The following is a 13,732-nucleotide window of genomic DNA, read 5'->3' as shown; positions in this document are numbered from 1 at the left end:
ATGACATAATATGTTGGATCAGACTCCCGAGCCAAAAACACTCGCGACTAGCTTCAAGTATCGTTAGTATTTCAGCATGATTAGAGGATGTTGCCGAAATCGTCTGTTTTGTGGACCTCTATGATATAGCTGTACCACCATATGTGAACAGGTATCCTGTTTGAGATCTCCCTTTGTGTGGATCAGACAAATATCCTGTATCTGCATAGCCAACTAGTTGTGACTTGGATCCATAGGGATAAAACAATCCCATATCAACCGTTCCATGAAGATATCGAAAAATTTGTTTGATTCTATTCCAATGTCTTCTGGTTGGAGGGTAAGTATACCTTGCTAGTAAATTTACCGCAAAGTCAGGTCATGTATTATTAGCAAGATACATTAGCGCTCCAATGGCACTAAGATATGGTACTTCAAGACCAAGGATATCTTCATTTTCTTCTTTAGGACGGAATTGATCATTTTTCACATCCAAAGACCTTACGATCATTAGGGTACTTAATGGATGTGACTTATTCATATAAAATCCCTTCAAGATCTTTCCTGTGTATGTTGTTTGATGAATGAAGATCCCATTTTTTGTATGCTCGATCTGCAGGCCGAGACAAAATTTAGTCTTTCTAAAATCTTTCATCTCAAACTATTCTTTTAGAGCTTTTATAGTTGTTGGAATCTTTTCAGGGGTTCCAATGATATTTAAATCATCAACGTACACAGCAATTATAATGAATCTAGATGCATATTTCTTTATGAAAATACATGGGCAGATATCATCATTCTTAAATTCGTTTTTGGCCAGATACTCACTAAGACGATTATACCACATTCATCCAGACTACTTTAGACCATATAAAGATCTTTGCAATTCGACTGAGTATAACCCATGCGGATATTCATTGGATGGTTTAGATATTTTTAGTCCTTTAGGATCTTTCATATAGATATTACGATCTAATGATCCGTATAAGTAGACTGTCACCACATTCGTTAAATGCATATGTAGTTTATGGTATGCGGATAAACTGACCAAATGACGCAATGTTATTGCATCCACTACAGGGGAATATGTTTCTTCATAATCTATGCTAGACCTTTGTGAAAAACTTTGTGCCACAAGTCGAGCTTTGTAGTGTACAACTTCATTTTTCTCATTTCGTTTTCTCACAAAAACCCATATGTATCCAACAGGTTTTACATCTTCTGGTGTACGGACTACAGGTCCAAAGACTTCACATTTTGCAAGTGAGTCTAACTCAGCCTTCATAATTTCTTCCTATTTTGGCCGATCATTTCTTTGTTGACATTCTTCAAATGTTCTTGCCTCAAGATCCTTACTTTCATGCATGATATTTAATGCCACATTATATGCAAATATTTCATTGACAATTGTCTCATTTCGGTCCCATTTTTCTCCGGTAAAGACATAATTTATGGATATCTCATCATTTTCAGAATTTTCAGGTACCTGAAGGTCTTCTGGCGTTAAAACTATATCAGAATTTTGGACAACTGCAGGTGTCTTTACTATGTCTTTTTTAACAGGAATAATATTTACCTCTTTTTTTTTTCCGAGGATTTTTGTCTTTGGAACTGACATGTCTACCACGCTTCTGGCGTGAATTTGTTTCAGTGGCTACTTGTCCAACTGGGACATCAATTCGAATTGAGACATTTTTTGCTGGTATATAAGATTTGGTTATCCTCTTTGTATCAGAAAATGCATCAGACAATTCATTTACTATTCTTTGCAAATGTATAATCTTTTGAACTTCTAATTCACATTGTCCCGATCGAGGATCTAAATGCATCAAGGATGATGCATTCCAATTAAGTCTCTTTTCAGGAAGCTTATTCTCTCCACTTAATGTTGAAAATTTTGATTCATCCAAACGACAATCTGTAAATCGGACTTTAAATACATCCCTAGTTTGTATCTCAAGATACCTTACTATAGAGGAATAATCATATCCAACATATATCCCCAATTTTCTTTGGGATCCTATTTTGGTGCGAGAAGGTGGTGCAATGGGAACATATATCGCACACCCGAATATTCTTAAATGGGAAATATTTGGCTGCTGGCTAAAAGCTAATTGCATAGGAGAGAACTGATGGTAACTTATTGGCCTCAAACGAATAAGTGCTGCGACATGTAAAATAGCATGCCCCAAGTCGAGGTTGGGAGATTTGTTCTCATAGGTAAAGGTCTAGCAATTAATTATAGGCATTTAATAAGTGATTCTGCTAACCCATGTGTGTGAACATGAGCTACTGGATGTTCAACGCTTATTCCGTTAGCCTTATAATAAGCATCAAAGGCTTGGGAAGTAAATTCACCAGAATTATCAAGACGAATTGCTTTAATTAGATTTTCTGGAAACTGTACTTTTAATCGAATAATTTGAGCAAGTAATATCGTAAACGCCAGGTTGCTAGAGGACAACAAGCACACATGTGACCATCTCGAAGATGCATCTATTAGGACCATAAAATATCTAAAAAATCCACATGGTGGATGAATAAGTCCACATATATCGCCTTGAATCTTTTTTAGGAATTTATGTGACTCAAATCCAATCTTTACTGGTGATTGCCTTAAAATTAGCTTTCCTTGAGAACATGTAGCACAACAAAATTCACTAGATTTAAGAATCTTCTGGTTTTTTTAGTAAATGTCCATGGGAGTTTTCAATAATTCTCCGCATCATGGTTGTTTCTGGATGACCTAATCGATCATGCCAAGTTATGAATTCATTTGGGCTAGTAAATTTCTGGTTTACAATGGCATGTGATTCAGTTGCACTAATTTTAGTATAATATAACCTAGATGAAAGTGAGGGTAGCTTTTCTAATATAACCTTTTTATTTGAATCATGAGTTGTGATACACAAGTACTCATAATTTTCCTCATTCATTGTTTTAATATGATATCCATTTCGGCGGATATCTTTAAAACTCAATAAGTTCCTTAGAGACTTAGTAGACAATAGTGCATTATTTATTATGAATTTTGTTCCTCCGGGAAACAAATTTATAGCTCTTTCGGAGCCTTCTATCACATTACCTGAGCCAATAATAGTATTAACATATTCTTCTTTCGACAAAAGATGGGTAAAATATATATTACTTTTGAGAATAGTATGCGAACTTGCACTATCCGCAAGGCAAACATCTTCACTATATGTCCTTGCCATTTACTTCAAAGACAAATAATAATAATAAAATGAGTAGAAGCATATGAACATAAAATTATTTTCTTGATTTTTCTAAAAAATACTGTATATAGTATCATATACTAAAAATTTTATTATTATTATTTTAGAACTTGGCACATATAGTAATTTTGAAATTTATAAATATTTTATTATACATCATACTTAAATTCAGATGCAAGAAAATAAAACTTAACAATAAGTTTGTTATATTATTTATTTACATGAATACTTAACAATCTCACATATTAAACTATTCCATTATTGATCAAATGACTAATATTTCCTTCAGCATCCTCAAAGAAATAAGATACATCATAACGAGTGGTGGAATTTTCAACAGCATCATTTGAAACGAAATTCATCTCCTTTCTTTTGTTGTCCTTTTTCAAAGATGCTTGATAAATATCGACTAGGTGCCTTGGTGTATGACAGGTACGCGACCAATGACCCTTTCCACCACAACGAAAATATTTATCCTCTGTTGATTTATTTTACCCATTATTTCTTTCTTTATCCCACTTCTGGTGAGATCCTTTCTTCTGAACATAATTTTTCTCCCTTCCATAATTTTTCTTGTTACTAAAACCTTATCATTTACCTCTTATGGGGTAATGATTTGCCGTATTTGCTTCAGGAAATGGGGCAGCGCCAGTTGGGCGCGCTTCATGATTTTTTAAGAGCAACTCATTATTGCATTCAACAACAAGAAGGCAAGAAATTAGCTCAGAATATTTTTTAAATCATTTCTCGATACTACTGCTACAGGAGTACATTCGAGGCATGGAAGGTCGAGAAAATTTTCTCTAACATGTCAATATCAGTTATTTTTTTCTCATATAATTTCATTCGTGAGGTGATTCGAAACATTGCTGAATTATATTCATTTATGGATTTAAAATCCTGTAGACGCAAGTACGTGCATTCATATCGGGTTGAGGAAATATCACCATCTTTTGATGATTATACATTTCTTCAAGGTCTTTCCACAGATCTGCAGGATCCTTTAATGTGAGATATTCATTTTTCAATCCTTTGTCAAGATGACGACAAAGGAAGATCATGACTTTAGCTTTATCCTTCTGGGATGCATTATTTTTAGCCTTAATGGTATCTCCAAGATCCATTGAATCAAGATGGATTTTAACATCTAGTATCCATGATAAATTGTTGTTTCCAGATATATCAAGAGCATTAAATTCAAGATGTGAGAGTTTCGACATAATAAAAATTTATTACCTCAGCCTTCCTAAAATTTGATCAGAGTCTCGTGCTGAAAACGTGTTGTGAAATAAATAACTAAGGAAGATATAATAAATATAAAATAAGAAAGTGTAAATAGAGAACACTAGTATTAATGAATTATTCTCCACATACAAGCCTTTTACCCATACAAGTCCATATATTTTATTTCACACCAGACGCGCCTTTTTTAGCACGTCGATTTTACCTACCTCATAATTTAACATAATTTTCAATCAACGCGCGCACGTTCTTCTTCTTCTTGTTACTGCACGTTCTTCTTCGTTATCGTCGTCATCAACACTACCTCTTCCTCCTCCTCCTCTTCCTCCTTCTTTTTTCATTGGATTTTCTTCTCTTCCTTTCTTTTTCTCTTTCTCCTTCATCATCAGTTATTGAATATAATGAATAATTCAAGTTCAGATTGTCAATTGAATCAGAACGAAATTGATTATTGTTTTTGAATCCAATCAAGTGACTAAGGTGTGGTTCAATTCAGAAGAAAAAAATACAGCATTAAAGGAAACATTTTTCTATATTTGTAGCAAATTTGGGTGTAACACGAAGATATTTGAGTGTAAAACGAAGATATTTGGGCGTATTTTTATTCTGATAAGTTCTGCATAATTCAAAACTCTTCCTCTTCCTCCTCCTCATCTTCTGCTTCTGCTTCTTTTTTTTTCATCATCATCATCACCATCTTCTTCTTCTTTTTTTCTTATTCATCTTTTTCTTTTTATTTTACCTTCTCAAGTTTCTTCTTATTTTACTCTCTTAACAAGAATAAAAACAAAAAAATCAAACAAAAAAGAAAAAACATATAATGCTCTAAAATTATTTGGAAGAGGATAAATTTACATTCATTTAACTAAAAGAAAGAAAGAAATAAGAAAAAGAAGAAGAAGAAAAAAATGCAGCATTAGAGGAAATATTTTTTTGTACAAAAATGCTATTTGTACACTAAAATAAGCCACTAAAATTAGCCACCAATGTATTTGTGTATAAATACATGTGTGGTTTAATTTATTTTCAATGTATATTTGTATTCCAGTATGTATTTTATACTGGTGGTTAATTTTGGTGACTGATTTCAGTGTACACGTAGCATAACTCATTTCTGTATTTGCAACAAATTTGGGTGTAACACGAAGATATTTGGATGTATTTTAAGGAATCTTAAGTGTATTTTTATTCTGATAAGTTCTGTATAATTCAGAACTCTTCCTCTTTCTCCTCCTCATCTTCTGCTGCTTCTTTTTTTTTTCATCATCATCACCATCTTCTTTTTTTTTCTTATTCATCTTTTTCTTTTTGTTTTGCCTTCTCAAGCTTATTCTTGTTTTACTCTCTTAACAAGAATAAAAACAAAAAAATCAAACAAAGAAGAAGAAACACATAATGCTCCAAAATTACTTGGAAGAGGATGAACTTACATTCATTTAACTAAAAGAAAGAAAAAAATGCAACATTAGAGGAAATATTTTTCTGTACAAAAATGCTATTTGTACACTAAAATCAGCCACTAATGTATTTGTGTATAAATACATGTGTGATTTAATTTATTTTCAATGTATATTTGTATTTCAGTATGTATTTTATACTGGTGGCTGACTTTGGTGGCTGATTTTAGTGTATACGTAGCATAACTCATTTCTGTATTTGTAAGGAATTTTAGGTGTATTTTTATTCTGATAAGTTCTGCATAATTCAGAACTCTTCCTCTTCCTCCTCCTCATCTTCTGCTGCTTCTTCTTCTTCATCTTCTTATTTCATATTCTCATAATTCCTTTTAGAAGGAAAAAATCAAACAAAGAAAAAAAAAAGACATAATGTTGCAAAATCAAAAGAAGAAGGAGGAGAAACACGACGATAAAGATGAAACACGCGAAGAAAAAGGAGGAGAAACACAAAGAAGGAGAAGAAGGAAGAAGAGGAGGAGGAGGAGAAACATGAAGAAAAAATGACAGCTGTGGTTTTCATCGAGGAAGAAGAAGAGTCGTTCATAATGGTGAATAAGCGCTTTGGAAATGTGATGCGCGTGTTAACACGCTTATATAGGTGAGCATAGTTTCTGCTGGGTTTAGCCCAACTTATAAGACTTGTAAGCCAAACAGACTTGTATGTGTAGCATAACTGAGTATTAATATTTACTACAATTAATATTTTGATATAATAGAAATGATTTATATATATATAAGTAATGTATGAAAGAGAGAGAAAAAAAATTTTGTATATAGATAATATAAAAAGAGAAAAAATTGTTATTGATTGTGTACGAAAGAGGAGAATATGTTATTGTTGTACATCAATTCCCTGAGACCTCACCATTTATAGATGTAAAATGTTGACTTTTCAAAACTTCATTTAACTTCAGTTTGACTTGAGAGCTTCATTCTTTTATAGGAAAAATTCATTCTTTTATAGGAAAAATCAGTAGCCCATATAATAAATCCCCATCATCATGTTTATCACAACAATATTAAACTTTTAATAAACTTATTATCCCCAAGGATACCGTATATAATGAATAACATCCAATTCATTTCATTGTCGTTTTTGGTTTTTTCCTTCTGTATGAATTTAATTTATCTAACTGACAAATTTGGAAAATATGCACGAACTCTTAAGTTGGCAAAACACCAATTTAATACACAACAGATTAGGCTTTAATTACACACTTTTTAATTACATTCGGATTTACAATGCATACTTCGTTATCCATTATGTGTTGAAAAATAGTTGGCCTCGATAAGATGAAATTGCTTTTCCTCGGATTTGGTGGATTCTACTCATCACAGTTGTTCTCCAGTCTACATGGCATAGTGTGGTCTTCCATAACCATAAGGCACATTAAGAATGAGAAAGAAATGGTGGAAGAAACAAACACCTACCAACATCTCATGGTCTCCCATAATTTCATCTATCAACTCCTGCAGTGGTTTATTGGCACTGTTCGGAACAAGAGCCGCAAACGCAGTTGACTTTAGTCCTGCGTAAAACATGTATTATTGATGAAATTCTAAATCTGTTGAGCACACATAGATTTGATGTCAATCATGTCATGTTTGAGTTTGTGGTCATATTTTATTTACCAGTTTCTGGGAAAGCATCAATAAACATCATCATCTCCTCTCCAGTTAAACCGGATAAGAAGCATATCCGAGGAAGCGACTTTGCAATCTGCAGAGAACAAAATGCCAAACACATGCAGCAGATATTTGGACATGATTCAAATTTATAAGCAAATCTCTATTGACTTGCATAATTCTAGATTCTTATGCTCAGTAAATTACAGAGGCAATAATTTCTCTATAATAGGTGAGAATCATCTGCAAACTTGGCACTAGAAATCTTACAATAGTGACATTCTACACAATGATTCATATCTGGGGATCATACAAAGCAATGATGGATTTGTATGAAAGGATTGGCAAAAATCACAAGAGAAATAGCAATTAATTAGCTGTACCAAAAGTTTACCTTAACCCCTTCCAAACTGTTTTGTGTTGTATGCATTGCCTCCCAAAGTGAACGAGTAATCATGTCTTCAGTACAATAGATTATCTGAAATGTAATAATATGTTAAAAACTAAGCTACCATACGATAAAAATTTTAACTACCCTAGCAAAATAGAAATGCCCAAAAGCTAAACTATTTGAATATTTTTCAATTAGTCTGAATGCAAGATAAGTTTGGTGGAAACAGTGATCAATTGAGTAACCTACCTACCTCTACCATTACCAGGCATTTAGATTTTACAATAAAATATGGACTTCAAAGACGAGATTGGATGTTACCTTCAGGAATTCACCATCCAATTCTTTCAAAAGCTGTTGAATCTGTGCAACATCATCTTAAACAATAAGCCATAGCTATATTGAAAGAATTACAAAGAATATTGGGGGTGTGCAACCAAATTGTAATGATTCCATCGCAAAGTAGCCCATTTGAGATGTTATTTAACTGTTTACATACAAGATTTTCAGTGGTAGAATAAATATCAATGAAAGCTATTGTTATCCAAAATTCGGGTGATTACCCTAAAAGAATAAACAACAATCAGACAAAATTTTGGTTTATAAATTCCAGTTCACTGAATGACCATACTTATACAAAGAGATATGAACGATCAAGTTAAATAAGGCATTCTAAATTCTTTAAAAAAACAAATCTTTTTGAGACATGGTATCAGATTAATATGTTATTTCTTTACAAGGATTATGATATCACCTTCAAAGCCTCATCTTCATCAAAGCCCAACAACAGCAATGCCTGCAAAATGCAACAAACTTTTAACTCCATATGAAGTCAGAGCAAAAACACTGATGTTTTCTATTTCTAGCAGTAGGATCTGATCCCAGGCAAGGTTATCAAAATCTTGGTTTACCAGTTTAGGTCCCCAAATCGAGCTAACAAGTTTAGATTTACAATTCGATTTTGCCTGAACTGCACTCTCGAGTTTGATTGCTTTGATACCAAGTATCCAAAAGAAGTTACTCAAGCTGGAAAAGACAAAATATAGTCTGTCCAAAACTTAAGATATGATCAGCAAGTTCTGATTTTCATGAGTATGCCATTTTTTTTTCAAGTCTTATGTTGAAATATATTTATCATATGCAAGTAAGTTAAAAAGTCTTATTCAACTAAGTTAAGACTAACCATGACTTACAGGTGGACCATATCTAGGATCCTCAGCATTCAAAGGAACGAATTTTGAGTCTTCAACAATCTCAACAGGAAGTCCTGTACGACGAAGAAAACTTATTAAATAAAATGTGGGTGCTAGATTTCAAGAAATGCGGTAATAAAACCTATCTAAAGTATCCATCTTCCTTCTGAAAACAATGGAGGGAAAGGGAAAAATGAAGATAGCAACAAAGGAATCTTATCATACAAGGTGGAGTCGATTACACCGATCACTCAAGCCATACAATATTGATATATCAGAAATTATTTTCACATTCAAATCTCTTTTAATAGTTTCACCTATGGTTTCTCTTGGCCCATCTCTGCTTAAAAAAATTGAGTAAACTGAAAAAATAAAAAGAAGAATTGTGATAAATATATCTTCCCCATATAAATATGATTTTGAAGTTTAATTGAAGGTTGTTGCATCTAATTGTCAATGTTTATAAAAAGCAAATATGATTTTTGACATCTACATATTCCTTCTTTTTTTGGTTCAATTAGAAGAATGCTATTCATGATTGGGGGACAAAAATCACCTCAAAGATATGAACTTTAGATTACAGGCTTCAAAAGCAAAGTTGTAGTTCTCACCGATAAGTAATCTCAACAGCTCCAACTCCATAATTCACCAACAAAAATTAGAACTTCGGGCACACATTTAACATCAACACTACTCACCAAGGGGATAGGATCACTGTCATTTATTTAGAAACTGAAAGTCTAAAATTCAAGTGAAAAGAAGCTAAAAGTTTTACCTTCAGAGGAAGATGCTCTGAGTATATAGTTGGGGTTAGAGGAGGGAGGCAGCACCACGCAGTTGAAGTTGAAGAAGGAGGAATAAGAAACATGATGATGATGATGATGATGATGATGATGATGAGAGCGCAAGAAGCAATTCGGAGAGAATGTTGTTGGTGTTGCTGTTCCTGCTGCAGATACCATCATTGCTGCAATCCAAACTAATGTTGGGTTTGATACTCACACGTTATCACTTAGAAGAGTGGGTGTTAATTGTTATACACCAACAATACACCTTAGAATTCTGAGATTTGACCCAACAATTTTATATGAGAAATTATTATGCAAGTAATTTTTAATATTTTTAAAATAATTTAATTAATATAAATTGTATTAATTCATATGTGTAAATAAATATAAATATAAATATATTTTTTTGTATATAAGATTTTTGTAAATATAAATATAAATTATTACTCATAAAAAAATAATAAAAAATAATAATATTTATTAATCATATAACATAATCCATTTTATATTATGCCATTCTAACACAAAAATTCGTATTTTTAAATGTTTCAAAAAATTTTTGCACCAATATCTAACTCACCAATCTATGTGGTTTCGGAACAAAAATAAATACCAACTTTTTCACAATACATCGTTTTTTTTCTAAGATAGACAATATTCATTTCATCATATAAAATGAGTACATTGTTGTGGTCTGGTCCATAGTTGGACAGCAATTAATAAGAGAGAAATTTTTCAAAATGCCTTTACATCAAAACATAATAATCTAACGGGAAAAAAGAAAAGTCAATATAAAATTACATTGCTGAACTAAAGAAAGCTAGTGAAAGAAATGAAAAGGTAGGGATTAGATTGCATGTCTCAACTAAAGAAAGCTAGTGAAAGAAATTAGTGGAGTTTGTGCGTTTGATATTCAGAGTGGAGTTCATTAGCTTGAGCATACATTTGTTGAGGAGGAACGTCCTTTCCTTCAAAGACTTTAGCGTTTCTTCCTTTCCATATTGCCCAAGTTAGCATAGCTGCCAATGCCAATTCCTTCATTCCTTGCGATTGTCGTCGTGCAAGCTCGCTCAATTTCGACCACCATCGCCACGGTTCTTGATTGTTGTTAACTGTTGATGCCGCGTTGAGGTTGGATAATTGCCAAGTCTGATTTGCAAAAGGGAAGAGTACTAAACAGTGAAGAGCCGTCTCTCCTTCTCCTCCACACCTAGGGCATACGTCCTGTACATTGTAGAATCTGCTTTGGATGCATTGTCGAACCAGAATCCCGTTGTGAAGTAGTCTCCAGATGAAGATCTTTACCTTCGGGGGGCATTGCAGATCCCAGACTGAGTTCCAAATGTTCTTTTGGTTACAGACTTCAGGGAGCTCATCAATTGGAGGATGGAAGAAAAAGCAAGCTATTTGGTATCCCGATGCTACTGAGTAGTGACCTGATTTCTCATTTGCCCAGGTAATCCTATTCTCCCCTTCATTAATTGTTGTTTGCGAAATGCTTGCTACAATATCTGGATTAAAGATGGACTGGATTAATTGTGCATCCTATGTTCTGTTTTGTTTGAGTAGCTGATTCACCCATATAATATCTGAACTTATATTCTGTTGTTGGTAGATTGAGATAGGCCTGAAATTCCTAATCCAAGAGTCTTAAAAAAATTTAACTAAACCTCCACTCCCTATCTGCCACATTAAGCCTTTTTCAATCACTTTCCTTCCCTCCATTAAACTTCTCCAAGCCCAAGAGGGGCTTGATCTAGTGTCTGCTTTAAGAAAAGATGAATATTTAAAGTAACGACCTTTGTATATCTTACTAACTAATGATTTCTATTTAGTTGCTATTCTCCAACTTTGCTTGGCTAACATTGCTAAGTTGAAAGCTTTAAGATTCTTGATGCCTAACCCCCCTTGCTTCTTGTCTCTGCAAATTATATCCCATTTAATCCACCACTGTTTTCGCTCGGTTCCCCTTTGACCTCACCAGAAATTCATAATTTTTCGTTGGATATCATCAATTAGCGAGTCTGGTAGCTTGAAGCAGCTCAGAGTGTAGAGAGGAATAGCTGTTGCAACTACTTTAATAAGAACTTCCCTTCCACTGACCGAGAGTAATGACCGTTTCCAGTTCTGTAGCCTGCGTTCCACTTTGTCTTTAATATAATTAAACATACTCCTCTTGGATATGTTAATTATTGCTGGCAGCCCCAGATATTTGTTCTGGTTCCATACATGTGGAATTTGTAAAATATGGCCTAATTCATCTCTTATATGAGGGGGGCTATTCTTACTGAAGAAGGTGGATGATTTGTGAAAGTTAATCTGCTTCCCACTAAGGTGTCCGTAGGTGTTCAATACCTGAAGTAGTCTCTGACAAGCCTCTCCATTCGCTTTACAGAAGAGTATAGAATCGTCTTCAAAAAGTAGATGGCTGATTGTAGGGCATCTGCTATTGATCCTCAATCCTGAGATCTCGAGCCTCTGTTTATAAACCTTCTGCGCAAATAAGAAATAGATAGGGGGAGAGGGGATCGCCTTAACGCAATCCCCCGCATGGTTTAAAGTAACCATGAGATTGTCCTTTCACAGTAACAGAGTAGGATACAGTAGTGACACACTCTTTCATCCAGCCAATCCATTGTTCACAAAAACCTAGCTTTGCCATGACCTCCCATACAAAACTCCATTCGACCCTATCATAGGCTTTGCTCATGTCAAGCTTCACTTCCACCTCGTGATCACCACAAGTTTTATTCTTCAAAAAAATGCATGAGCTCATGAGCTATTAGGGTATTGTCACTAATCAGCCTTCCTTTGATGAATCCACTCTGATTCTCACTAATCACCTTATTCAACACTCCTTGCATCTTGTGAACCATTATCTTTGAGATGATTTTATAGAAAATATTACTTAAACTAATGGGTCTAATTTGAGCCATATTTTCTGCTTGCTGAACCTTTGGTATCAAACAAATATGCGTGTGGTTAAAACTTCGCAACATCTTTCCTCTTGCAAAGAAACATGGCTGCCTCCGTTACATCCCTTTTAAGTAATGTTGAAAGAATTTACCTGTGAATCCGTCATCACCCGGGGCCGAAAAGGGATTAATGGAAAAGGTTGCTGTTTTAACCTCTTCTTCCATGACTCTCCGCACTAGTCTTCTGTTAGTCGTGACATTGACCCTTACCTCCATGTCCTCTATACTCTCCATCGCTGAACTTGGGTTAGAGGTTGAGAAGAGTTCGGTGAAGTACTGTTGTGCAATCTGAACCATTCCTTCCTAATCGAATTTATAGTTACCCGAGTCATCTAACAGCTTTTGAATCTTGTTTTTCCTGGCTCTATTCTGAAATTTTGCAGGAAAAAAATTTGTATTTTGGTCCCCCCATTTCAGCCATTGAACCATTGACTACTCCCGCCAATACTGCTCTTCCTTCTCATACGCATCTGTTAGATCAACCTCTAGATTTAGAATCTGTCTCCTATCCGCGCCATTCCCTTTCTCCTTCTCCTGTTCCAGCTTGTTTTTAAGATCAATAATGAGTGTCTTCGAGTTGCTTCTGCTGCTTTTCTGCCACTCCACAAGCATATGGCGACATTTTTTCAGTTTGCAAAACAATTTGTACATAGGAGATCCATTTATTTGGGTCTGCCATGCCTCTTTCACAATGTTTGATACCTCCTCGCTGTCACACCACCTTTCTTGGAACTGAAATTTTCTCTTATTTCTGCTTTCTTCGCTGTTGGAATATAATAGAAGTGGACGATGATCTGAACTAGTATCCTCCAAGTGGGTGATCGTTGCTTTCGGGTACTCTAACC

At 34.3% G+C, this 13,732-nt stretch overlaps 1 protein-coding gene across 4 annotated transcripts; it reads right to left on the bottom strand.

Moving 5' to 3' along the window:
• Positions 1 to 7,055: 7,055 nt before the first annotated feature.
• LOC112779533 (uncharacterized) lies at positions 7,056 to 10,206 on the bottom strand. 4 transcript variants are annotated; one of them, XM_029295361.2, is made up of 9 exons: positions 9,900 to 10,178; positions 9,736 to 9,814; positions 9,125 to 9,198; positions 8,686 to 8,727; positions 8,253 to 8,294; positions 7,935 to 8,018; positions 7,547 to 7,634; positions 7,346 to 7,443; positions 7,056 to 7,264 (listed from the first exon to the last, which is right to left on the bottom strand). In XM_029295361.2, exons 2-9 carry the CDS (start codon positions 9,764 to 9,766, stop codon positions 7,247 to 7,249), a joined length of 477 nt encoding a protein of 158 aa, XP_029151194.1. In that variant the 5' UTR covers positions 9,767 to 9,814; positions 9,900 to 10,178; the 3' UTR covers positions 7,056 to 7,246. The 4 variants fall into 4 exon arrangements, with proteins under 4 accessions (XP_029151194.1, XP_025679617.1, XP_072082597.1 ...); XM_025823832.3 differs by lacking the exon at positions 9,736 to 9,814 and having other exon boundaries at positions 9,900 to 10,206; XM_072226496.1 differs by having other exon boundaries at positions 7,056 to 7,443; positions 9,900 to 10,167.
• Positions 10,207 to 13,732: the final 3,526 nt, after the last annotated feature.

The sequence above is a fragment of the Arachis hypogaea genome, chromosome 19 (assembly GCF_003086295.3).
Source record: "Arachis hypogaea cultivar Tifrunner chromosome 19, arahy.Tifrunner.gnm2.J5K5, whole genome shotgun sequence".
NCBI lineage: Eukaryota > Viridiplantae > Streptophyta > Magnoliopsida > Fabales > Fabaceae > Arachis > Arachis hypogaea.
This window is presented reverse-complemented; position numbering and strand designations above follow the sequence as displayed.